We start from the raw sequence: 24,055 nt of genomic DNA on the forward strand, positions 1-24,055 counted from the left end.
ATTGATGATTGTGTGATATGGGAGAGGTATCAAGAGGTATCGAGGTCGATGCCAAAAAATTTGGAGATTCTCGAAATCAACAGAAGCGCAGACGCCGCATGATTCCGTTTCGGGCCTAGTCGCTTGGCAACCCATCGGAGCCTTGCCTCCTACCGCCGACACTTCTAAAACCTTGCTACTCAGTTCGCCTGCATCTGAACAGCTCACAGGCAGGGAGGAAGTGGTGGAAGGGGACTTTGGATCAATATTCCCATCTTTGAATTTTTGTGCAAATATCAGAGCTCTATCTAGTGACATTGGTGCTTGTCGTTTTGTACATGCAGTACAGCCGGTGAGTATCGTGCGCTCAGTTGCTTGAAATTTTTTGCTGCTGAGATTTTGTTTGGCGACATGGCCTCTGAGAGGATTAAAGTCCACCAGTATCGCTTTCCCAGCGAAAAACAACAGAAAGAAAAGAAAGGACAGGGAAAAAAACCCCCATTGCGTGATTCCATCATGGTCAAAACTCCTCCCAGACTACACCACGAGTGCTCTATACCATGGACTATCACATCACTATCCGCCGTCACTCAATCCAGTACCGTGAGCCGTTGAGTGCTTTCAAACTTGTGGGCGATGACACGTTCAGTAACTGCCAAATCGGTTAGCCATTCCTGGTACAGTCGAGACTTTGACACTTACTTGAAATTCATGCGTCGTCCAACTCATAGTCACCGTTCCCCCAGAAGATGTCTGCGTTTGCCGTGGTGTTCATCATGTCCTCCTCACTGATCACGTCTCCCGTATTACCGTGACAAAAGCCGGTATGTGCGGTCAAGAACTCGTCGTCAGACATTGATGGAAGAGTCGAGTACATCATGTCGGGGCAAATCGAGTTGTTTCGGGACGAATCAGTGGACGAGCCATACATGCTCATACTCGGAAATTGTGGATATGCTTGTGGTATCGTGCCCATGATAGCAGCACCAGAATATCCGAGCTGAGGAGCGGAATAACTATTGTGGTTGATGATACCAACACCAATATGATTCGGGGGGTTGAAGTCCCCGAACGTACTCTGTTTCGCTGTCAGCGCAGCTATAAAGAACTGAAAGGGCTAACATACCGTGGTAGGGAGGCCTTCCATAGTGGGGATGATTTGACCGTATGGAACATCAGCCACGACCTGTTGACCGCGATCGAGGACCACAGTCGACACTTCGCTAGACGCTTCGTCCATGCCGTCATCTGCAATACCTCCAAAATCGGCTTCGACGTCGTTGTTCATATACTCTGGGGATTCTGGGGCTTCCTCTTCGGCTTCAGCTTCATCATCAACTTCGGCTTCATCATCAGAAGGAGCGGCCATGATGGAATAGTCGCGCTTGATACCCCGGGTACGACGGGCAGGGCCACCGAGCTCCTCTTCTTCAACCTTCACCGCAATGTCGTCGTCAACTTTGGTGTCTTCTACCGCAGGCGATATAGCCTCTTCAAGTATAGTAGCGAGTTCTTCACGTGCAGCATCCTTCTTCTTGGACCCAGTGTTGTTGCGACGCTTTCTAGGAGGGGGATACTCGTCATCCGAATCAAAGAGCTCTGGAACAGGTTCGTTGTCGTCATCTTCGTCCTTTGCGTTGCGACGACGACCTTTACCCTTGGCCTTACCCTTTCCCTTTGAGGCTGTCGATTCCTTCTTCGCAGGTGCTGCGGCTTTTGTGGCTTCCTTCTTCGCACGCTTAGGCTTTTCATAGAGCGAGCTTTTGTCTTCGCCTTCATCCTCCCGTTTAGCAGTTGGGGAGCCGGGAAACATGGGAGGGATTGGTTCGACAACCTTATTGCCCGCACTACCGTAGATTTTTGATGGTTCTTTTGTGACCATACCACGCTTTACGGCTGGTGGAACCGGGATGCCATGTTGAGCCATGAGGTTTCGAAGCTTTGCAAGATGCTGAACGATGGAGCCTTCGGTAAAGGTGGGACCCATGAGGGCAGCTACCCGAGACCCTGTCATTGTTACAATCGGAGGGTTTGAAACCGTTGAGCTTGTTGGGTTCTGTACTTACATGGGATCTTCAGGCCGGCCTCTGCACACGCATACTGCACACACAGCAGGACACCTTTGTCGAGGTCATCTGGACACAGTCAGCAACACGAGGATTGATAGTTTGTGGAACATCTGAACTAACCACTCCAACGATTGAGAACACGCTTTGCTGGACGGTTTCTTGCAGGCATGTTGACCTATAGCGAGGACCAAGTGCTGTCACCCTGTTTCTCTCAGGTGTCAGTTGAAGAGAACAGCGAATATTGAGGGAATTGTGTTCGAGTTCGTCCTAGGAAAGGACGTGGGGTCTCGGCGACGTTGTGAATGCCCGGTGATGATTGTCGACTAGGCGACCATACAAGTGTTGGCGCAACGTAGCGCTGGCAGAACGAAGTGGGTGCAACGCAGCGCCGGGGCAACGTCGTGTCTGAAAGGACGCGAGACGAATTATGAGAGAGCAAATCCGTCACTGGCACTCAGTGGAAGAGCGGAAGAGTATGGAATGTTGGACACACGGGATTAAGATAGGAGGTGGTGTTTTGTAAGGGGGCAAAAGTTCGCCGTGTTGAGTGAACCGGGACGAATCATGGGAGGACAAATCCATCACTAGCTCTCAGTGAAAGAGAAGAGGAGTATGGAACAGTGAATGGAGCAGTGAATGCAACTGAATAGGATGCGAGGACAAGCGATGAGAGGTCGTGTTTTGTGTGTGTGCAAAAGTGCGTTGTGTTGAAAGGTGCTGGTTTTCCACAATGGCACTTACCAAACACTCCACACCGCCAGCGACAAAGGCCTTGACGATCCTGAAACTCGCCCTGAGTGCGATGAACAGATGTAGAAGAGGTATAGAAGAGAGGTAGGATAAAGCAAGAGAGTTGTGAGAGATGGGAGATGGAGGCTTGGGAAAGGTCGAGGGCTGCAAGGCAAAGAAGGAGAAAGTTGGGGGGACGCTTCTCTGCTGAGCCCATGTTGGCAGTGAAGACAACCGGACCAACAACGATGTCGCCAACGCCTCTGTCTCCTGTCCATGTGCTGCTCTTTCACATGATGCAGCTATTGGAACTGAAGTGATATTGTTCTCCCTCGGTCATCGTCTTCCTGAAAGACATTCCAGTCTGGCTGTCCCCAGAAAGCAGTATTTGGCCCTACAATGGGCTTGGATGGCGTTCAAAGACACACTGTCGACCACCCTGTTCGTGACCACCGCCGGACTGAGAGGCAAACAATCGCGCTCGACAGACGGCTCGACAGTTAGCAAGTTTCCTCCCTAGCACCTGACTGCGTCCACAGTGGCGGCCGCTTCGATATAGGTCATTCCACCACAACAACATGGCCTTTGGGCTCGGAGTACTCGTCTCCTACTTCTGGCTGACGTTCGCCTGGCTGTTGAATCGGAACGACCTCCTGTGGCTGCGGTGGGAGCCTCAGCGGCATTGCTTCGTACGAAAGAGGTGGCTGATCGGCTTGGTTTTGCTGGATGGCATGGTTTCGACTGGCATACTCGCCAAAACCACGGAGTGGTCTACCATCTTCCTGGCATGTGAACGACCATGGCTCTCTGAATGCTGGTGGAAAAGGGGGATACATATGGACGTCTGGTACCAACTGATGGCCAGGGCCGCATGCAAATGCCGGGAAACCAGCAAATGGCGATTGCTGCGGTGCCGAATACGTAACGGATTGACCCCAAGAGCTGGCACCCGGGTGGCTGGTAGCCAATAAGGTAGGAAAAGACTGTTGTGGCTTGCCTGGTGCACTGAAAAGGTTATGTCCAACAATGCTATGGAATGTTTCTGAATTTGTCGGTGTAGGTCCACAAGCATCACCCTGTGGACTTGCTGCGGTCATCCTCATCGGCATCGGAACGTTCTCGCCTTTCTTCGAAGTGAAGGCCGGGCTGTCTCTCCCCAGCTTCTGTTTCTTCGCTGGCGAGGGTCTTTCAACTGGACCCTTGGCCTTTGGCTTGGAGATGGTGGGCTTGGGGGGAGAGCTGCTTGAAGGGCCACCGCTAGGACTGATACCAATCGCTTTCATGAGTCTCTCATATCGTTTGGCCCTCGTGTCCCGTCAGCAACGCCGGACACACTCACGGCAGCAGGGTGTACTCACGCTGCTCCTTTGCTGACTACACCACATTCTTTGGCAACTTCCACGAAATCAACCTGATGCTGTCAGCTCAATTGAGTGTTCTGAGGGGTTGAGTGGTGGCCTTGCTCACTCGTCCATGGCTGGCGTGTCTGACGCAGCTCAAGAGGAACTTCAGTTGGTCGTCTGACGTTGAGCGAGACATGGTCACTGCCGTGGGGGTCCAGAGAGCATAGCAAGGAGCCTGCCGCTGGATGCTATTCTAAGAGGTTGCAGATATGAGGTGAGTTGATTGGGAGTTCTGACAGGGAGAATGTTGCGAGAAACTCAGCATTCTGGAAGTGATTATCAGAATAAGTACATCCATCAGTCTTCCATCTGCAAGAATTCGTGCCGGCCATTGCCTCTGTTCCCTTGTGATGTCCTTGATTGCACAGGGGAGAGATTGCTAAGGTCAAACTGTTGACTTTTCATCTGACTTTCTGAGAGAGCCAAAGAGACAACACAGGAAAACTGAAACCTTGACAGTATTGAAAGCAGGAATGACAAAGGCATTGACTTCGGACCAAGGACGGAGACGCATTCTTACGACAGAATGTCTCCCAGAGAGGATGCAGTCGGCAGAAGCAGAGGTTGTTGCATGTCACTTTCCGCGAGGCTGTGGCTAGTTTCAAAACTGGAGTCTGGGTCTTTGTCTTTGAGGTGAGTGTAGCGTCAATAAATCAACCTGCGTCGCGGGCGCGGTTTGAAAGGCCCTTTATCTATCGCCTCTCCAGCATCTACGCTTCGCTGGACTATTCCTTTATGCTTCTGTTGAGCGCAGAGCCGCAATCGGTACTCTGCAAGTCTGTCGAAGTCGCGGTCATGTTGATCTTGTTCAGTCTATGACCGCAGTGCTTTGGCCCAAAGCAGCGCCCTCAAAGCATTGGCCTCCAAGAATGAAAGTCTTATTCAGACTATCAAGTCTGATCTCACTAGCTTGAGGTTCCTGAAATAACGAATAATAAGAAACCTCTCTTGCTCAGCAAACGTCGCAATGTGGAGGTGCCTCGCATCTGAAGGCGTCTTTGAAGGAACAATCAAACTCATCAATTTCGCCCTCTACCGCCGCCTCGACCATCGTTCACAGAGACAGGCAAAGTCAAGAGTAGTACGCCACTGTTCTGATACGCTCATCCATGCTATGCTCTTTCTGATTGTGCTGCTAGGTTTGATGAATGCGGTGACTTTCTCTCCCGCCCTGTCGCTTTCTAAAAGCAGCCCCAAATTGTCAAGATACCTTCTGGAATCATACAGACTCTTAAGGACTGCTCTTCCTTCGCTTGCTCCAGATACTATACCATAACCATGATGCCCATCCCGCAAATCTTCGACTACGAAGTACCAGCCTTCTGAACGGTTCAGCGGCCGTTGAATCACTGACGGACGGGCCTACAAGCCACCGACAAGAGGCATGGGGAACAGGACGGCGGACGTAGCAAGAGCCGCTGGCAGCCACTGTCTGTCTCCAACAAATGAAGCAGCTGTGACAGTGGCGCGGAGAGTCGCCGACTAGGACGAGGCTAACAAGTCAGGGGGTTACACTCCCGACACCGCGGAATATTATTCTTCCGAATGATATGTCAAGGTGTCCGTACCCCCTCGGAAATAGAGGTACTCTATCCTCTACCTACGCAGTTAGCTACGTTCCATACAGCGACCACTTTGTCGTTGTTGAGCCCTCTTTGGATATAGTGGATATCTCAGACTGTGTTGCTTATTTTCCAATTCGGCTTGTCCTAATCGAAGCAGCTGCACAGGTGCAGACAGATGTATTCTTTCCTTGAGCCCTGGACAGCCAGACGGACCTGGATCAGCAGGGGCTTCTGTCATTGTTGAGCGCTTGCACTTGTGGCTTGCACATTGCTTGTGTGCCTGTTTGTTTGTTTGTTTGTTTGCTTGCTTGCTTGCTTGCTTGCTTGCTTGCAGGATCTGACATATACCAGGACCGCCCGCCTCATGTCTTGTACATGACTGCGTGGGTTTTCTTTGTCTGCTGCTCCAAATCCGCACTATGTTCTTCTCTGGCCCTTATCCGGGCACTTTTACCTTTGTGCTCGCCGCTTTCATGCCTCATCGGCAGCAGGCAGCCAGCTCCCTGCGCAATGCTCTGCGGACAGTCTACCTCTGTCTCTCTTAGTGCCTATCCTGGCTGGGGAACGAGCATGTCCTGGCCACTGTCCATGTGGGCGTTCTGATGCCATCGGTGCTTGATCTGCGGCAATCTTCGGACTTTCAAAGGCTGACCACTCTCCACAAGAGTAGTAATTGATGTGTATCAACATAGTCTCGATCTTTGCGCTCACCTCCTCATTGTCCAAATTGAATTAAGGTTCTTTTGATCGGTTTGGCAAGATCGCTTTCTCAACAGGAGGTCAGCGTTGAATTCGGTCCCAGAAAGCTGTGGAATTGCTCTGACGGTAGTGATACATTCTCGTTTCGTGTTGCAGATGGGTTTCCTGTCCAATTCCGCCATGAGGCTCAATCCACAATTCTCATCCTGCCGACGGCAAGATGGTTCTAGAGAAACACGAGTACAATACTTCTTAGCTTATTATTTCTCTACGTTTCATCTAGCAGCACGGCATTTAGTTGGTCCTCTCCATTGTACGCCTCTTTGCAACAGGGACTTCAGCACTAGCTGAAGGGCCAAGAATTCAAAGGACGGAATGCGTGGTTTGATTTAACTTGGCTGGACGATAATGTGGGATCCTGGCTGTCATGAACCATGCTCGAAGTGCGTAACCATCAATGTTTCAAACCATTCAGAGCCTTGCGCCATAAGAATGTCAGAGTAAAGGAAACCGCGCAAGACCTGTCGCAATGCGTGCCAACTCACAATACCCAATGTAGATGCAAGTTTTACCAAGTGTAACATGAACCACTGTGCCTCTGGGATGACTTCCTTGGATGCATCAGCTTGCTCAGGAAGCGCACCAACGTAAAGCGCCCAGAGCCTGGCATTGATGTATTTCTTCCAGGATGGTCGTTGTGAAGACACCTCACTATGCTCAAGTAAGGCTCGCAGGGTGCGAGGAATGATTGCTCCCTCGAACATCGGAATTCCAAGCACAGTTGGATTGAAGTTGAAATTTGGGCCTCGCGTGAGGTATATTGCCGCCAGTGCCATAAATTGCTGAGCGAGGAGATGATCTTTGATTTCCCGCCTCAAGTCTGGGCACAGAAATTGCTCCTTGCTTCTCAAGTAGTGGCTGATCATCCGGCCATGAAAGACGTAGGCTTTCGATAGGAACCATGTCATCACAACTGGCACATCGAGAAATAGGTCTCCTTCGGCGTTTCGCTGTCCATATATCTGCAGTTGTTCTCGTCGACTCTGAAACCAGAACTGGAGTTCTTCACTGTCAACAGACGGATCAAGGCCCTCAAAAGCAAACTGGGGGAGCTGTCGGGTCGTGTTGGACCATATTGGATCAAAAACCATTGGCAGCCAGTGGTGGACATCAAATACCGGCGGACAAAGGAACATTGACGTCAGTTGACAGTCGTTGTAAATTTCATACATTAGGAGTCGATAATCGAGTTTGCCCCGAACCCATTGTTCCGTAAAGAGGAAAGTGAGCATCTTCCCATGTGCGGTTGCTGCGATCAGATTGCGGCCTAGTGTTTCAGCATTGAAGAGCATAGCGGTGTTGTCAATAATGGACGATGAAGATGATTGACGCAAATCGTGCCCTTGCGCAACCTTCCCTCTCAGCGCCCGAGTGCTTTTACCCACATATTGTAAGGCCAGTTTTCTCAATTCTGGATTCTGCGGATGTCAGTCAGCCCATTCCGACACGAACGGCACCCACTGGGGAGTACTCCTCTCGCCACAAAACAGCCCTTCCTGGAGGAGAACTCACACATGTTGTTGCTACCATACCGTGACGCGCAATAATAGCGTAAGTGGTCCCTTCATCTTCGAGATGGGACACATTGAATTGCCATTCACGAGCAGCAAGGGCCATGGTATTCTTGGTTTTGAAGTTTCTGTACCATATGCTGGGAATTATATAGTCTCGATAGAAAGTCATGAGATTATTGACCTCGGCAGTAATTGGTATAGGATATGCGCCGAAAGGGTCGGAATTGCCTTTTCCTATCGCTGTTGAAAGCGAAAGGGCCTTCGATCCACCCTCCCATGTGTCGGACCCAGGCGACTCGCTTTCTTCTGATGAATGGCTGCTTCGAGGAGAGCTGAAACACTGGTACTGTCCGTCCTTGTCGTTGCGGTGTTTTGCGAGGATAGGGACTTTTGCCGAAGCTCGCAGCGACTTGATTTCCTGCCCACGCTTCCATGGTCTATAGATTTTCTGGACGTGGGTAAAGACTCGATGCCTATGGGGAAGGGCATTCATGTTCTTTGCATCATGGTTAACCCACAGCAGCGATTGACCCGATGGCATTTTCTGTGACCAGCCCGCCGAATGATGATGAGGTGGAGAGGCACTGAGTTCAAGGGACAAGTCGCGAAGTAGTAGGCACCGAGTAGGTAGTCGAACAAGCTTTCTCCAAGCCATTCAGAGCTCACCGAGATTGACAAGCGAAACGGTCTGGGCTCGACGGCGCGGCATCCAAGGTGAGCATGTCCACAAGGGCCCGGCTGTAAAAGTCCGGCACCTGTTCGACTGATCTCCTCATTCCAAAGTTCTGAACTCTGCCCAGTCAAGCCATCAGGATGGGGCAAGCACCATGCAAGTACCAAACATTGATCCGTTTGTGGGTTAGGAAGTTCAACCCTACTCCGCGCATGGATGAAATGGAGAGGACTGGGACCAGCACATTAATCCTCATGGGCGTCACTAACCACCTACCAGCTTCCGGAGGCATGTTAGATAAGCATTCATTGTCTGTTTCCGGCATGAAGCTGCTAGATAGGGAAGCACTTAGCCCCGCAAGAAGGCCCATGCTTGCCACACGGACAGATGGATGAGAGACACAGGCTCGCGCTGGCGAGGACTAGAGTCAGCGCCCGAGACGAGCTGGCCATAGACAGTGGTACTCCGTTAACAGGATTTTGGGCGTCTTGATAGTGTCTTGGGTCTTGACAAAGTCCGAGCGGGTAATATGAGCTGTGTCGTCTAAACTGGTAAGCTGTGAGAAGGAAATTTTGGTTGATGGACATGATTTGCATGGTGCGGGCTGCTACTGCCATTGGCTGACGTATGTATGTAGTTTTCTAGTGGTGAGATGTGCAACCTGCAACCTGCGCCCGGGATCTGCCTCCGTCTCTATATTTTCGTCTTATATTCCTGTCGTCCACGAACCCTCGAATCTTTCGAGTGCTTGATATCTTAAGCATGCTTCCTCCACCCAGATGACCTCCGGGCCAATGCGCAGACTTCCTACTACCACCCCCAAGTGCGCCGCTCCAGCTTCAAGATGGGCTTCTATTCATCCCAACCAAGTCCAGCTGCTTCGCAGGCACAAGTCGACCGCTTCCGGTGGAGGTTCCTTGCGCCAGGTGTTGCCGAAGAGACATCTAGCACAAGTCAGGCCTGAGCCCATATCCGAAGTCTGGTTTACCGCTGCCTCTCCCAGATTCGGCCCGGAAAACGACCTCCTCAGTCCTCCTGCGTCTGGTAACAGTAGTGACCATAAACCTCCGGATGAACGCTTGATCAGGCTAGGGAAGAGTATGCTTGACATGAGATCAACCAACGAGGCCATGGAAGTGCTGACATGCTATAGCATTGCGAATATTGTCGCCCCTCCTCCCCGACATCCTTACCAAACCGCTCCCACCCGAGATCCTGTCCCCCAACATCTCCCTTCACCTCTTTCCCTCGACTCATCCTCATCTACCCGCAGTCAAAGGCCGTGTTGCTTACCGCGCATCCCTTTGGACTGCCCCGGTCGCCTGGGGCTGCGTTCCGATCGTGGGCAACGTCAAGCTGAGAATCATTTCGGAGAAGATCGTGCGGACAGGGTTTGCATATGCCACTCCTGCATCCGAAAACGAGCAAGATCTAAGTGCAGAGAAGCTCGTGGTTCGGTGGAAGACGGAGCCCAAAGCAATTGGCAACGGCAATGGCAATCTCGAAGCCGCTGCATCTACCACGACCGACTCGAACATAAACCGCGGCCTGTCGAAACTGCTCGGCGGCGACAAACCTATTTTTAATCTTAACAAAGGCGACGACTTTACGGGTTTGTTCATCTTTACATTCGACACCAAAGGCCGGATAGCCAGCCATACTATCGAGCACGCCGAGGAGAGCAATGGCTTTGATAAGACGAGCAAAGTCGTCACCCTAACGGAGTGGTTGTTGAGCAAAGCAAAATGGGGCAGAAATAAGGAGCAGGACCTTGTTCCAGGGTTGGCAATGAGGGTGTGTCGGGACGAGTGGAATATTAGGAGGGGATTGCCTCCAAATTCTTAAAGTCACCGTCATCGACCCGACCTGAAATCATAATAGGATCGTTGACGCTGGGGTCGACGCCAGCCAAGATTCGAGCTCACAACCTTATCAACATCTTTGAAAGATACCGATGTCAGGGCTGAGCATCCTCCACCCCTCTCTGTGGAGCAATGCAAAACAATGGAACCATTGCTGGGAACGAAACTGTGTGCTTGCAACAATGTATGGGGTACCAGCCCTCTGAGAGCTATCCCGATTTACCACGTACAAGGCTATGCAGGCGGAGATGTCGTTGGAAGAATTGAAGCAGAACACAGAACACACCCTTCCTAGTGCAAGGCCGCCCAACTCTACTCATCCATAGGTTGTATACGTAATTTGTGTGAGAAACGTGTTTCAAAGAAGGATTACATTGGCGATAAAAATATTGACCAACACCATGGACCTCTTTTATGCCCTAGGTTATGTAATTGTATATTTTAGAGATGAACTACTTCGTGTAGGTCTGGCTGCCCAACTATCACCAAGCTGAATCATTTAATACATGTTGAATCTATGAGATATTAATAGTGATAGTAGTTTTATATGAAAGTCGTTGATCCTCCCTTCCGAGAATGTTTTTGATGGGTCTTCCTTTCCCTTCATCATGGTGGACTGCTCAGCTATCAAGACCATCAAGCCAGAGGTCTGCATCGCATTCCACAGCACAAGTCCGTACACAGAACCTTTGGATCAAAGAGTCGATTCAAGAGCAAGGACCTGTACATGTCAGGTCAGTGAGATGATTCAAATACAGAGGATAAGGGTGCAAACTCACCAAAGCCGTCCTCGTAGGAATATAAACCTGGGTGAAGTTCTTCCTGTTGTTCCACGGTAAATCAGTGGTGAAAAATCTGGTTTCCTTTGCATTCCTGCCGTGCCCACCATACTCGGTGGCATCGGTGTCAATGACGATCCGGTAAACGCCTGGGACCTCCACACCGACTCGATAATCCGTGAACGAGTTCGTGGGGTGGAAATTGAATATCCATAAGAGACCTGCTCTTTCGAAGACCAGCACTTTGTCGGTTTCGTTTTTCAGAGAGACATACGCTTGGGGGCTGTGGAGCCAACCATATTTCTCTTCGGTCCACTGCATGGTACGGTCGAACTCGTTCAAGAACCTGTACCGGAGGAGGTGGTCCTCCGTCAGGTTCAGCTGTCGGCGAGCATACCAGAAGGAATTGTCATTGCCTGCCCGGGGGAAGTCGAGCCACTCTGGGTGGCCGAATTCGTTGCCCTCAAAGTTAAGATAACCTTCGCCGCCCAAACCATGGGTGACGAGGCGGATCATTTTGTGGAGAGAGAGTGCACGGTCGATGGTCGGCGTCAAGGGGGTCAGGACCGACATGTGGGTGTACATCTCTGCATCGGCGAGCCACATCATCAATGACTTGTCGCCCACTAGGGCTTGGTCGTGGGATTCGGCGTAAGCAATGGTCTTCTCGCCATGACGTCGGTTGGTCAGGGTGAATGCGATGTTGCCAATGTCCCACTCATCGTCTTTCTTTTCTTTGAGGAGCTTGATATACATGTCAGGGACCGCCATGGCGAGGCGGTAGTCGAATCCTATTCCACCGAGTGAGAGTTTCAGACACAGAGCAGGCATGCCAGAAACATCTTCAGCAATGGTGATGCAATTCGGGTAGATGTCGTGGAGCATCTCGTTGGCAAGCATGAGATAGACAACAGCTTCCACGTCCACGGAAGGGCCAAAGTATTCGTGGTAGCCCCCCGAGAAACCTGTGCCAATACCATGGTGCACGTAAAGCATGGATGTGACCCCATCGAATCGGAAACCGTCGAATTGGTATTCCTCCATCCAAAACCGGAGGTTAGATAGGAGAAATCGTAGAACTTCGTGATGGCCATAGTTGAAGAGCCGAGAGTCCCACAGATCATGTCGACCTCTTCCTCCTTCATGGAAGTAAAGGTGGTCGCTGCCGTCGAACATATTGAGGCCGTCCAGGACGTTCTTGCTTGCATGGGAATGCACGACGTCCAGGAGCACAGTGAGTCCCATACCGTGGGCTGCGTCAATGAGCTCTTTTAGATCCTCGGGAGTGCCGTATCTCGAGCTCGCGGCAAAAAATGAGTTGACCTGATATCCGAAAGAAGCGTAGTAAGCGTGCTCCATGATTGCCATCAACTGGATGACATTGTATCCGAGATATTTGATCCTTGGGAGCATGTTCTTGGTGAATTCCTTGTACGTGGCAACCTTCAGCTCGGGGGAAGAAATGCCCACATGTGCTTCGTAGATGCGAACGCTCTTTGGATACGGAGGGCGAGGATTCTTAAAAACATAGCGCTCCTCTTTGGGAGGATTCCATAGCACCGCGTCGTAGACCGGGGACACAGCAAGGTTTTGGGTGACTCTGGTGATCCATGTCGGTATTCTTTCAATGCGCTCTCCTCCCGGAATGACCATGGAAATCTTCAATTTGGTGTCATGGGCAATCGCTGGGACGCCCCCTTTTGCCGGGAGCCTCAGTTCCCATACACCATACTCGTTCTTCTTCATCGGATGGGACTCTCTGTTCCAGTTGTTGAATTCGCCGATCAAGGATGCTTGCTCAGCGTTTGGGGCCCATTCGCGATAAACTATTGAGCCATCGGGCTCGAATGTGAAGCCGAACTTTTCATATCCACGGCTGAATTTCTCCAAGCCACCTTCGGTTTTCTCAATCTTCTTTATCCACTCCTGAGCCTTTGCAAATCTGTACTTCAGATCTTCTCGAAAGGGTTCTAGCCATGGGTCGAGCTGTATAACGCCTGATGAGAGAGTTAGCAAGGTTCTAGGAGGATTAAAAGGGATTACATTACCTGTGCCATCAGGGGCAGCTTCACCGCTGGCAGGGGCAGCCATGACCGAATTTGCAGAGGCCTGGTTCAATGCCATGAGGGGCGGTCGAAGTCACAACTGGAGCTGAGGGAGAGTTGCAATGGTCAAGCAAGCTGGGTCAAGAGAATGGAGGAGCTGAGCAGAGAGAAATGGCAGTGTTATGTGCTCAGGAGTATTTATAGAGGTATTCCAGGGTGGCCGGTTTGTCGTTGGAGGGGCTTTGCTGCCTCGATGGGAAAAGTGTTGAATGAGGTGTTTCCCTGTGCAGCTGCGGCGAAATTGTGGTTTGACCAGGTCAATGACATCAACCTCAACAAGCAGCGTTGACGTGGGGAAGCTCGCAGCTTGCCGGTGCCCCTGCGCCCTCGAGCCAATCAACACTCCAGCAAACTCTGTGCTCCTCTCGCCCCCACTTATCCGTCCCGACAGTTTTTCCGTTCCGAACGGTCTTCGTCGCCAGCATCAATAGGAAAATTCATGCAGTTCGAGACCTATCAAGCCCATGTACTACTTGACGTGTCTCGCTGTCGATAACTCTACCTCCGTCACTGTCTCGGTGTACGCACTGGGACAGCTCGCAGTTCTACTCGACGCTTTCACGCTCGAGGTCTCCGGCCGCACCAGAGGTCAGTATCGCTGCAGCTAGCAGCCTGTTGTTGTTCTCTGTATATCCTGCAGGAAGATGGAGAAATCCACGCACGCTGGTACCTCCCACAGGCACTGAGAGATGCTGCGTTGTACAGATGGACTTTTCGGGCACCGATATTGGTCGCATGGTCCAGTATATTCATTCCCGTCAAACTCAATTTGGATAGCAGTCCCTTTTCGCTCCTTCTGTACATGTGTCGGGGCTTGTCGGCTTGGAGTTTGGAGGTCCTCTAGGTAACGTATGCAAGAGGACAGCCTTGCCCCTGCACATTTTCCCGGATACAGATATAGACCCTGGGGGTTCGGCTCGGCAGCGCCATTGCAAGAATCCTATCCAGTAGATTTATCGAGACGGATTGCCAATGATGTACTCCTTGAGAATCCTCTTCAGACATTTGACGTGACTGTCTGTTGTCGGGGCTCCAAATTAAACCTGGCTACTAGGTCCGATGTACCTCGTAGAGCACAGGAGCACAGAAGCAGAACTTGTGGCGGTGAAACTTCGGAACAACTCGCAAAGGCTGTGGCGAATTTGAATGAGGGGGGGCTTCTTGGGGGTTGCAGCCACACAGCAAGGCAGCTCCACTTGCTATCGCAACTCCGAACAAGGTGGTTTGACTCATACAACCACCAAGAGGACCACCTCTCCATCATTATTGTATCGAGGCTGCTGCATGCACTCAGGAGGCGTGTATACTATATCCTCGGGCGCTGGCACTTGACACCCGCCCTCAGCGCGAACAGCATCGATGCGCTCAATACCGGCCCTCCCCATCTTCCTCTGCCCTGCCCTTGATCGGACCTTGGCCGCATCAACAACCTCTATGTCACAGCGGCTCCGTTCATCTTATATTGCCTTAGGCAAGCGATCTCTCTCGACCCAATCGCAAAGACTCTCCTCATCGCAATTTCATCGGTCCGACTTTGCCAATCAACCCTTCACCGGAACCTACGAGCCAGGTTTGCCGACATCTGGACCATTAGGCGGAGCTTCGATCTATGGCACCCCACGCCTGACGCCCAAGATTCTCAAGCAGCATCTGGACCAGTTCGTCGTCGGTCAAGAGCGTGCTAAGAAAGTTCTCAGTGTTGCCGTGTTTAACCATTATCAGAGAATACAAGAACTGCAAAGGCGTGAAGAGGAAGAGGAAGAGCTGCTTGCACAACGAGAAAGACGAGAGCGACATCCTGTCGAAAACGACTTCCCTGGTCAGCAGCCCACCATCCGCATGGGCGGCCCTTCCTCATCTACACTCAATTCCCGAACGGGCGGCGCGCTGTTGGTGGATACAAGTCCCCTAACTCTGGAGAAGTCTAATATCCTGCTTCTGGGGCCTAGTGGTGTGGGAAAGACACTGATGGCAAAGACTCTTGCTAGAGTTCTTTCTGTTCCCTTTTCCATGTCTGACTGCACGCCCTTCACCCAAGCTGGTTATATTGGCGAGGACGCTGAGGTTTGCGTTCATCGATTGTTAGCTGCTGCGAACTATGACGTCGAAAGAGCCGAGCGAGGCATCATATGTCTGGACGAAGTCGACAAGATAGCGACGGCAAAGGTCAGCCACGGCAAAGATGTGTCTGGCGAAGGCGTCCAGCAAGCACTTCTGAAAATCATTGAAGGGACCACCATCCAGATCCAGGCAAAACCCGAACGGAATGCTCCTCGGGCAGGGGGTCAGTCACAGACCTACCCTACTAATAGTCCCTTGGGCGCCGGTTTCTCTTCGGGGTCGTCAGGAGCCTCGCCGGCACCGGCGAAAGGCGAGGTCTATAACGTTCGAACAGATAATATCCTCTTCATCTTCAGCGGCGCATTTATTGGGCTTCAAAAGCATATCATGGACCGGCTGACAAAAGGCAGCATTGGATTTGGAGCCAATGTGCGATCAAGTTCCAATCTCATCTCCTATAGTCGCGATCAGAAATCCACCACCATTACTCCGGTCCCTATCCTCCCGGGATCTCAAGAAGAGGCTCTCTACAAGAAACATTTACCCTTTTTCACTCCGGCGCCAGCTCCTGAGCAGACATCTATGGATGGCTCTACCCCAGAACCGAACTACTTTAATCCTTTGGACTTGGTCACCCCCGCCGATCTACAATCTTATGGCTTCATTCCCGAGCTTGTCGGACGTATTCCGACGACTGCTGCTCTATCTGCTCTCACCCACTCCCTACTGCTACGCATTCTTACAGAGCCACGTAACTCGCTCGTTGCGCAATATGTCACACTGTTCTCACTCTCAGGCATCGAGCTCCGCTTCACTACCCCAGCTCTTCACACAGTCGCTTCGAATGCCCTCGTTATGGGCACAGGAGCCCGCGCTCTCCGAACGGAAATGGAGACTATTCTTGGTGATGCCATGTTCGAAGCGCCCGGAAGTAGCGTTAAGTACGTTTTGGTGACCGAACGCGTCGCAAAAAGAGAGGAGGGAGCCATCTACTTTGGGAGAGGTCAGGGTGGGAAGTTTCATGCTCTTATCGCTCAAGAGGAAGGTGACTGGGAAGACAAGCAGAAGCGAAAGGAGCCTGATCGGAAAGGCGAGGCGGCATCCGCCAGCTTTGAAGATTGGAGAACGAAGACAACAATTGCCGCTGGCAGCGGCGGCTGAGAAGGACTGCGATTGTCTGTCCTGCTGATGAAATGATGACGAGACCACCAAGCCACCAACAATGATTGACCAATATATTCAGTATAAGGGACTTCCTGGATTTGCGGTAAACCATGTTTCTCCAAAGGCCTAGACTCGATAAACGACGACATGATATTAGATATTTCCATCCCAGGCCAATCTCCTCCAGAGTCGGATGTTCTTCGACAGCCTTGCCCTCCCATCAGCACAGGATTGTACCTCACCTGTGGCAAGAACAATTCACATCCTCTCCTTCTGCCTCGCCAAGCAGTCGACGTCGACCTAAATACAAGCGGGTCCTTTCGCCCAAAAATCCGATGATATATTTTACAATCGCGGGTTTCCTGTCGCCTTCGGGCATCAAATTGAGGGTATCCCGGGGGGATTTCGAGGGCAGTTCTGATGGTATTCCTGAGGGCATTTGATTACACTTCGGTGACTGTTAGCGTGACCACCTACGGACGAGCTGATTACAGCCATAAAAGTGGACTCCCAGAGACTGTCGAGCCTTGCTGGCTACAAGGGGATAGGCAACCTTGTGGTGAAAGCGTTATGGCCAGGACGCATAGGGTTTAAACTCCGAAACGATCTGACCCCTAGAGGGCTGTCTGCAAACTCCCGGGAACTGAACTTCTTCGGTTCTGCGGGGAGGCACGGTTTTTGCTCTTTGTTGAAAAGGATGGAGTTCAATTCTTACTGTGGACTTGAGATCCTTCTATTTCACTAATTATTTTTGCGCTGTTAGATTGTCAGGTTCATTTATTTTAGTTCGTGAGAGAGGGTGTGGCAGAAATGAATGTGACACTGAGTTAATTACGTCAGCCTATTTGGAAAGGACAAACACAGTCACATACAGCAGAAAAAATTCGAGATCACAGGTTTAAATTAGGACTTTACGGCTGTACAAGGCAACGACTGAGGACAGCTTCAACCATCATTTCGTCAGAAGAGGAAGCGTTCTTTCGGAATTCAATGACCCTTAACTAGGGAGGCTACCACTAGGCCTCACTCAGCTGCTTGGAAGTGGACCCCGTTACCAATTCAGCCCAAAGAGCGATAGCTACAGAGCCAAAAGTGAAGTCGCGGGGCTCCCAACGAGAATGGAGACAGATCATCGCCTTCAACACAAAGAAAGCACCCAAGAGCAGAAGGACACTATCACGTTTAGTCCAGCTTTGGATGAGGTTACGGTCAGTTGGATTACTCAGGCGGAACCCGCGACTCAATGCGTCGCTATTTTTTTGTGTTTGGAAGAGGCCATAACATCGGATCATGGGAGCTTGTAGGTGGCGAGTGTCCTCTCAGCGGTTCAAGAAAGGACTATCTTTCCCATTCTAAGTGAACCTTGAACAATCCTTCACCGTCCGACTCAACCCCCGCGATCATCACCTGAATGATGCTATAAAAACTTTTGAAAAGACAGTGAGCGCAACAAGAACGCTTCACCGATGCACAGGCAACCACGAAGAATGAAGGGGCCAACTTCTATACCTGAGAAAGAAATACAGATTGCCAGTCTCCAAGAATGCAATAGGAGCCGCTCAGCGTTTGCTTAAAGATTCAATGCGGCGGAGTGAATCATCGGCAAGTCCCCCGTCCTGCTTGCGTTTTATGGAACTTCCCTCGAGGGATTTTATCGGATTTGCTTCGAACCGAGATTCGTTTCTGCACGGCGCTGTGTTTCAGAAATGTTCGAACCGGCATGACCAGGTCATCGAGTCTGAAAGGTTGAACGAGGAGAGGATGAAGGCTTCGAAGAGTTCAGCAAACTGTGGATGTTCTTTGTTGGTGAGTTTGATATTCAAGCTATTGAGCCGAATTCATGGAACAAAAGACTGGGTAGCTCAACCTTCTTGCGCAAGGCAGACGATCCGCCCAAGGACCAGTGTTTGCAGGATTTGGTGTAGCTGGCGGAAAATGCAGTTCATTTGCGAGAGTCTGCAGAGGAGGTGGTTTTGGGCACTCCGCAATCAGGCTAGACGTTTGTCGATTGACGGATTCCGTGGTTGATTGAATACCTTTGCTCGACTCTCGAAGAAGAGGACAATACAATAACCTTGAGCACGGACGTCTTCCCGTCGAGACTACAATACGAAGATATACTATGTCATCCAACTTCGACCCAAATTTGACCTATCTGCTTACCAGCACAATATCTGGAAGGAAATCGAAGCCATATGTCATGTAGATTTTCCTTCGGATCCGCAACGTCGTAACAAAAAGTCATTAGCATGAATCAGCGTTCTGATATGTCAAAGGTCTGTACGTGGCAACCAGAGGAAACAGGCTTTGTCATGCGACTCTCATATGCATCATCTGAGGTTCCCCTGGAGCTGACGTGCGCGGGGTCTCTCATGGATGTCCAGGTAGTCTATGCCATCAATAGCTTGGCCTGCAATTCCCGCAATGGGGCCTGGGCAATCCGCACCGAGGCTGGCTTATTTCATGCGAAAAAGGCCGGTGGTCGCTACTCGCGAGAGTCTGTTGACTTGCCTGGAGGTGTCCTGAACCCGTCGGTTCTGAGAAAAGTTTAGGCATTCTCTGACCTCGCTTCAGCAGCTTCGGAGCCGCTGGGACCCCATCGAGGCATATATTTGTTGGTAACCATAGAGGCTATAGCCTCACTAGCCCCTGAGCGGCTCTGTGACGTAGAGACTCCGGCGATGCTCGGATCTCGCTTTATTGGCTCGTGTCGGCTCTGCTCCCCTTCTATATATACATATCCTCACATTCTGCTTGCAGGTCTACTGGGAAACATAGGTGTCATTGTTTTAACCAAGCAAGATCCAGAAACGATTTCACACCATGTCTACCGCACCACGCGTGCTCATCCTCGGCGGACATGGCAAGGTGTCTCTCTTCCTGCAGCCCCTCTTGCTCGCCAAGAAATGGGATGTCACGAGCGTCGTCCGTAACCCAGCGCACGAGTCCGAGATTTTGGCGCTCGGTAAGGACAAGCCGGGAAAGATAGAGGTGTTGGTGGATAGTCTGGACGATGTCAAGAAAGTCAGCGATGCACAGAGGGTATTGGAAAAGGTGAGGCCGGATATTGTGGTCTGGAGCGCAGGTGAGTGAGCTGCCTGGTTCATGATTCATGTATCATCCTGGGGATCCCGAGTTGTGCTCCTATCACTTTCTGCAAAGTTCGAGGTGCTGATGTGGGATGTTGATAGGCGCTGGGGGAAAGGGTGGGCCGTCTAGAACGAAAGCTATAGATATGGTTGCTGCGAAATGCTATATCTCTGCGTCGTTGGCGATGCCCAGCGTTAGGAAGTTTCTTATGGTTTCTTACCATGCGGTAAGTGTTTGAAGTCCCTCCACTCTTGATCCGGCCGTGTCTTGCCTGCGAATCCATATGGAAAGCTGACAACACCCGCAACTGTACAATCACAGTCTCGCAAGGGCTATCCGCCATGGTGGACCGACGAAGACAGGAAAGCCGCCGACAACATCAACCAAAACATCCTGCCACACTACTACCAGGCAAAGGTGGAGGCAGATGAGCATCTTGAGGCCCTGGCTAAGAAGAGGCTGGACAGTGGAGATAAGGAGTTTCAGGCCATCAACTTGAGGCCCGGTACCTTGTCGGACAAGCCGGGTACGGGCAAGGTTGCATTGGGCAAGACACCGGTAATAGGGAGTAAGTCATTCTATTTTCTCGATCTTCCACCCTTGGACAAGCTGTTTGTTGACCATTTCAAACACAAGGTGTGCCGCGGGAGGATGTAGCACGGGTGGCCGCGGCGCTTTTGGACCGCAACGATACAAGAGGTTGGTTTGACCTGCTGGAGGGCGAGGAACCTATAGAGGAAGCGATCGACAGCCTTGTCAAGAGCGGGCATAACGGTCTTGAAGGAGAGGATATGGAACGGATCTGGGGAAGAGAGACATAGCATCCTCCATAAATGACGGGGAATGGCAAATCGTGTTGGCCGACTTAGCCAGAGGCTCACTGTTTCTGGGCTTCTGATTGATGAGTTTGAAAACGTTCTTAATGGACGACTTCACACAAAGAGAGGGTACGGACCAGGTCGTCCGTCGTCCTCGTTGATATTTCTTATCAATGACGGACTGGTCTCCAGGTTCGCGGTTGCCGAGAAGGTCCTGTGGGCCTGACCTGCCGTCACTGCTCAAGATCCATATTTGCTGACAAGGCTGATGGGCTAACTTGTGTGCTGGAGAATGAGTCGTGGAGGTGAGCCTCGTCGGTGCTCCGCTGGTTCCCCCGCCCACGTGCATCGGCCTGATATTGCGTCACGGTACAACTGTCTCCAAATCTTACAAATAGAATGATATCGAGAGACTCAACCCAGGACTCGTTGTGCTGTTGAGATAGAATCCTCTAAGCCTCGAAAGCACCTCGAAATTATGAGTTCAACATCACATCCTGACGCAGATATCTACCCGGAAGCGACGGGTCCTGCGGCCAAGATTGTTGCCGCGCATCAGAAGGACGAGCCCATCACTTTGTACTCGGGTTGGTTCTGTCCCTTCGTTCAAAGAGCTTGGATCACCCTTGAGGAGAAGAAGATCCCGTACAAGTACGTCGAGATCAATCCGTATCGGAAAGAGCCTAGGTCTGTATAAGATCATCACCGCCCATGGTTCGACGGGTCTTTGTACCAACTGAAGACAGTTTCCTCAAACTCAATCCCAGGGGCCTAGTCCCCACATTGGGCTGTCCTCAGGAAGATGGAACAACCAAACCACTGATTGAATCAAACATCATCAGCGAGTATGTCGTGATGGCGATCTGGGGCCCTCAGCTGCCAGCGGCTGACCAACTCCAGATATCTTGACGAAATGTATCCAGATCAGACGCACCTGTGGCCACGCGATCCTTATAGGAAAGCGGTCATGAGAGTATGGGTCGACCACATAACGACCAGGATCCTCCCTGCGTACCATAGGTAGTCGTCGACGCACCTTATTCTGAGCCTAACATCTCATAGCTTAACAGGTTCCTGCAACATACAGAGAAGAGTCCTTATACCTTGGAGAAAGCGCGCTCGGAGCTTCTCAACGCCCTGAAGACATGGATTTCTAACGCAGATCCAGAAGGCCCGTATTTCATGGGCCAAGACTTCACCTTCGGCGATATTGCTCTCGCTCCCTGGGCAGTGAGGATGTGGGTGCTAGACCACTTCAAGGGAGGCCTGGGAATTCCTCCTCCGGGCCAGGGTGGAGAAGACGAGCAACTGTGGAATCGATGGCGGAAATGGTCTAATGCAGTGACGTCAAGGAAATCCGTAACGGAAACAATGAGCAACAAGGAACACTACATGCCTATATACCAGCGGTATGCGGAAGATAGGGCTATGAGTGAAATGGCTAAAGCAATTAGAGAAGGAAGAGGAGTGCCCTGAACTGATTGAGTAGAGTAGCATCTCTAGGGGATGGGCCTCCGTCCTGGAAGAGTTGCCGGCGCCGGTTGATCATGATCTCGAACGAAGGAGCGCCGTAGCTTGAAGTATAAGACTGAGCTGTGGAGAAGACTTTTTATTCAATCGGAGCTGGCAAAGCTATAACAGATCAGGTACACTGGTGGTGAAGAAAGTTCAAAGACACTTCCGACAGTTGGAAGGGGCGGAAAAGTCCTTGGCGCGTTCCGCATATAAACATTGCACATGGCTCAACGTCCACTCATTTCAATCCACATACCTACCGTACATTTCCACCAGCCTCACGCTATTCTTCCATACTCTACGGCAAGACCCATCGAGGTATGGCAGAGGAGCCTATGTTCATCGACACCGGTTGAAGTACGGGCGTTCTGTTTCCGACCTCTGAACTAAAATGCCACGCGCTCCTCGAAGAGCAGCGCGTCAAGCCGGGCACAATGAAGTCACAACGACGCCGACTCGGAACACCTTGACTGCAGAAATCCCACCCTTTATGCTCGAAACTCCTCCCCACGCACCCTTCCTGACCACGCCTGTACCTCCGTCGAACAATCCAGGCCATTCTATTGTCCCAGTAACCAACGCCCAGCGCCGCCAGTACAGCCGAAACGAACCGACACCCACCACTAATGGCAATGGAAATGTTCAGAATGAGGCTTCGGATGAAACACGGGTGTCGCAGAATGCCCTTGGCTCCACAGCTTCAGAAGGCGGTCATGCAGATGAGCAGTCGCTACTTGAATCTGTCCATCATGATGTCGAAGATACCAGACAGCTCAAGGGTCTGCGGGATATCTCATCGTTAGCAACGTGGACATTGTCATCTGCAAAACCGGGCTGTGGACTGCCTCAACTTCGAAACCCGAGTCCTACTCTCTTCTGGCAGAGTGACGGGCCGCAGCCTCATACTCTGACATTACATTTCTTCAAGCTTGTCGCCATTGTTAAGATGCGGATCTATCTGGACTTTGAGCTTGATGAGTCGTATACCCCTACGAAAATGAAGTTTTACGCGGGCATGTCGGAGGGCAGTCTGGTTGAGTTTGGCACGTGGGAAGTCAACGACAGTGTCGATTTGGAAACAGGCGAGGCGCACAGCAGTCTCGAAAGTTTAAGAGGTTGGGTCGACGTGCCCCTGAAAGGCGTGGGCGGAAGAGAACCCCGCCACCATAGAAACTCGGATATGGTCGACGGCCAGGGAGAGCCGACGCTTTATCCCCTCCAATATGACCTTGAGGAGCAGCCAGGAGGAGATGTGCTGAAGGCGATGGTGGTGCAGGTTCGTATCTGTGAGAACCACCAAAATGGCAAGGATACCCATGTTCGGGGATTCCAGGTGTTTGCACGGGATTACAGCAACCATGCAGAAATGAAGAGCAACGTGAGAAAGGGAAAAGGGAGTAAACAGACGCAGACGCAGACGCTGGATGGTGATGAAGATTTCGGCAAGGTTGTTGGCCTCCAAGCGGCGGACTGGATGGGTGATCCAGAGGTGCGATAGACGATGCATGACTTTGATGACTTCTGCTACGACGCGGATACCACCGATTGAAAGCATGGAATGGGCGTACTGGGAAGGAATCACTACCATAATCCTCGAGAGTTGTTTTGAAGGTGCGCTGCAGTATTGTACAGGAAGAGAGCTCACTGAGTACGATTTACGAGACACCACGCATACACACCTCACACACTTCACACACCTCACATACCTCACCTGGCAGCCTTCTTCACTCTTCATTCTTCTCTTCACTCTGCACTCTTCGAATGCAGCCACACCACCACTCACCTCTCCCCCGGTTTCATCTCACTCCTCTATCATCACTCAGATTGCAATTCTCACCCTCGGCCTCAACGCCTGCCTTCCTAATAGCCTACGAAATGGTTAGCCTACGTGTATCTATCCTACTTCTTCTTTGCCCCATCATCTGTCTGCCGCTCTGGGTCCTTGTAGATAAGATTCCTCAAGGTCAGGA

General features: G+C 51.2%; 9 protein-coding genes across 9 annotated transcripts; 5 read left to right on the plus strand and 4 right to left on the minus strand.

Moving 5' to 3' along the window:
• Positions 1-688: 688 nt before the first annotated feature.
• On the minus strand, positions 689-2,217 carry Z519_06770 (uncharacterized protein; the record flags this gene model as incomplete). Its single annotated transcript, XM_016764508.1, has 4 exons — positions 689-1,057; positions 1,106-1,986; positions 2,046-2,114; positions 2,169-2,217. The coding sequence occupies 4 exons, from the start codon at positions 2,215-2,217 to the stop codon at positions 689-691; spliced, it is 1,368 nt and encodes a 455-aa protein (XP_016619590.1).
• Positions 2,218-3,337: 1,120 nt separating this feature from the next.
• On the minus strand, positions 3,338-4,316 carry Z519_06771 (uncharacterized protein; the record flags this gene model as incomplete). Its single annotated transcript, XM_016764509.1, has 3 exons — positions 3,338-4,082; positions 4,136-4,188; positions 4,245-4,316. 3 exons carry the CDS (start codon positions 4,314-4,316, stop codon positions 3,338-3,340), a joined length of 870 nt encoding a protein of 289 aa, XP_016619591.1.
• A 2,553-nt stretch (positions 4,317-6,869) lies between these two features.
• On the minus strand, positions 6,870-8,559 carry Z519_06772 (uncharacterized protein; the record flags this gene model as incomplete). Its single annotated transcript, XM_016764510.1, has 2 exons — positions 6,870-7,922; positions 8,017-8,559. 2 exons carry the CDS (start codon positions 8,557-8,559, stop codon positions 6,870-6,872), a joined length of 1,596 nt encoding a protein of 531 aa, XP_016619592.1.
• Positions 8,560-9,470: 911 nt separating this feature from the next.
• On the plus strand, positions 9,471-10,536 carry Z519_06773 (uncharacterized protein; the record flags this gene model as incomplete). The annotated part of the gene is made up of 2 exons (XM_016764511.1): positions 9,471-9,789; positions 9,845-10,536. 2 exons carry the CDS (start codon positions 9,471-9,473, stop codon positions 10,534-10,536), a joined length of 1,011 nt encoding a protein of 336 aa, XP_016619593.1.
• A 724-nt stretch (positions 10,537-11,260) lies between these two features.
• On the minus strand, positions 11,261-13,456 carry Z519_06774 (1,4-alpha-glucan-branching enzyme; the record flags this gene model as incomplete). The annotated part of the gene is made up of 2 exons (XM_016764512.1): positions 11,261-13,329; positions 13,381-13,456. 2 exons carry the CDS (start codon positions 13,454-13,456, stop codon positions 11,261-11,263), a joined length of 2,145 nt encoding a protein of 714 aa, XP_016619594.1.
• A 1,340-nt stretch (positions 13,457-14,796) lies between these two features.
• Z519_06775 (ATP-dependent Clp protease, ATP-binding subunit ClpX) lies at positions 14,797-16,659 on the plus strand (the record flags this gene model as incomplete). The annotated part of the gene is made up of 1 exon (XM_016764513.1): positions 14,797-16,659. One exon carries the CDS (start codon positions 14,797-14,799, stop codon positions 16,657-16,659), a length of 1,863 nt encoding a protein of 620 aa, XP_016619595.1.
• A 2,826-nt stretch (positions 16,660-19,485) lies between these two features.
• Positions 19,486-20,573, plus strand: Z519_06776 (uncharacterized protein; the record flags this gene model as incomplete). Its single annotated transcript, XM_016764514.1, has 4 exons — positions 19,486-19,747; positions 19,854-19,978; positions 20,074-20,320; positions 20,389-20,573. 4 exons carry the CDS (start codon positions 19,486-19,488, stop codon positions 20,571-20,573), a joined length of 819 nt encoding a protein of 272 aa, XP_016619596.1.
• A 475-nt stretch (positions 20,574-21,048) lies between these two features.
• On the plus strand, positions 21,049-22,046 carry Z519_06777 (uncharacterized protein; the record flags this gene model as incomplete). Its single annotated transcript, XM_016764515.1, has 4 exons — positions 21,049-21,257; positions 21,317-21,415; positions 21,471-21,590; positions 21,641-22,046. 4 exons carry the CDS (start codon positions 21,049-21,051, stop codon positions 22,044-22,046), a joined length of 834 nt encoding a protein of 277 aa, XP_016619597.1.
• Positions 22,047-22,476: 430 nt separating this feature from the next.
• Z519_06778 (uncharacterized protein) lies at positions 22,477-23,583 on the plus strand (the record flags this gene model as incomplete). The annotated part of the gene is made up of 1 exon (XM_016764516.1): positions 22,477-23,583. One exon carries the CDS (start codon positions 22,477-22,479, stop codon positions 23,581-23,583), a length of 1,107 nt encoding a protein of 368 aa, XP_016619598.1.
• Between the last annotated feature and the right edge of the window lie 472 nt (positions 23,584-24,055).

This window comes from Cladophialophora bantiana, assembly GCF_000835475.1.
Source record: "Cladophialophora bantiana CBS 173.52 unplaced genomic scaffold supercont1.9, whole genome shotgun sequence".
In the NCBI taxonomy this organism is placed as follows: Eukaryota; Fungi; Ascomycota; class Eurotiomycetes; order Chaetothyriales; family Herpotrichiellaceae; genus Cladophialophora; species Cladophialophora bantiana.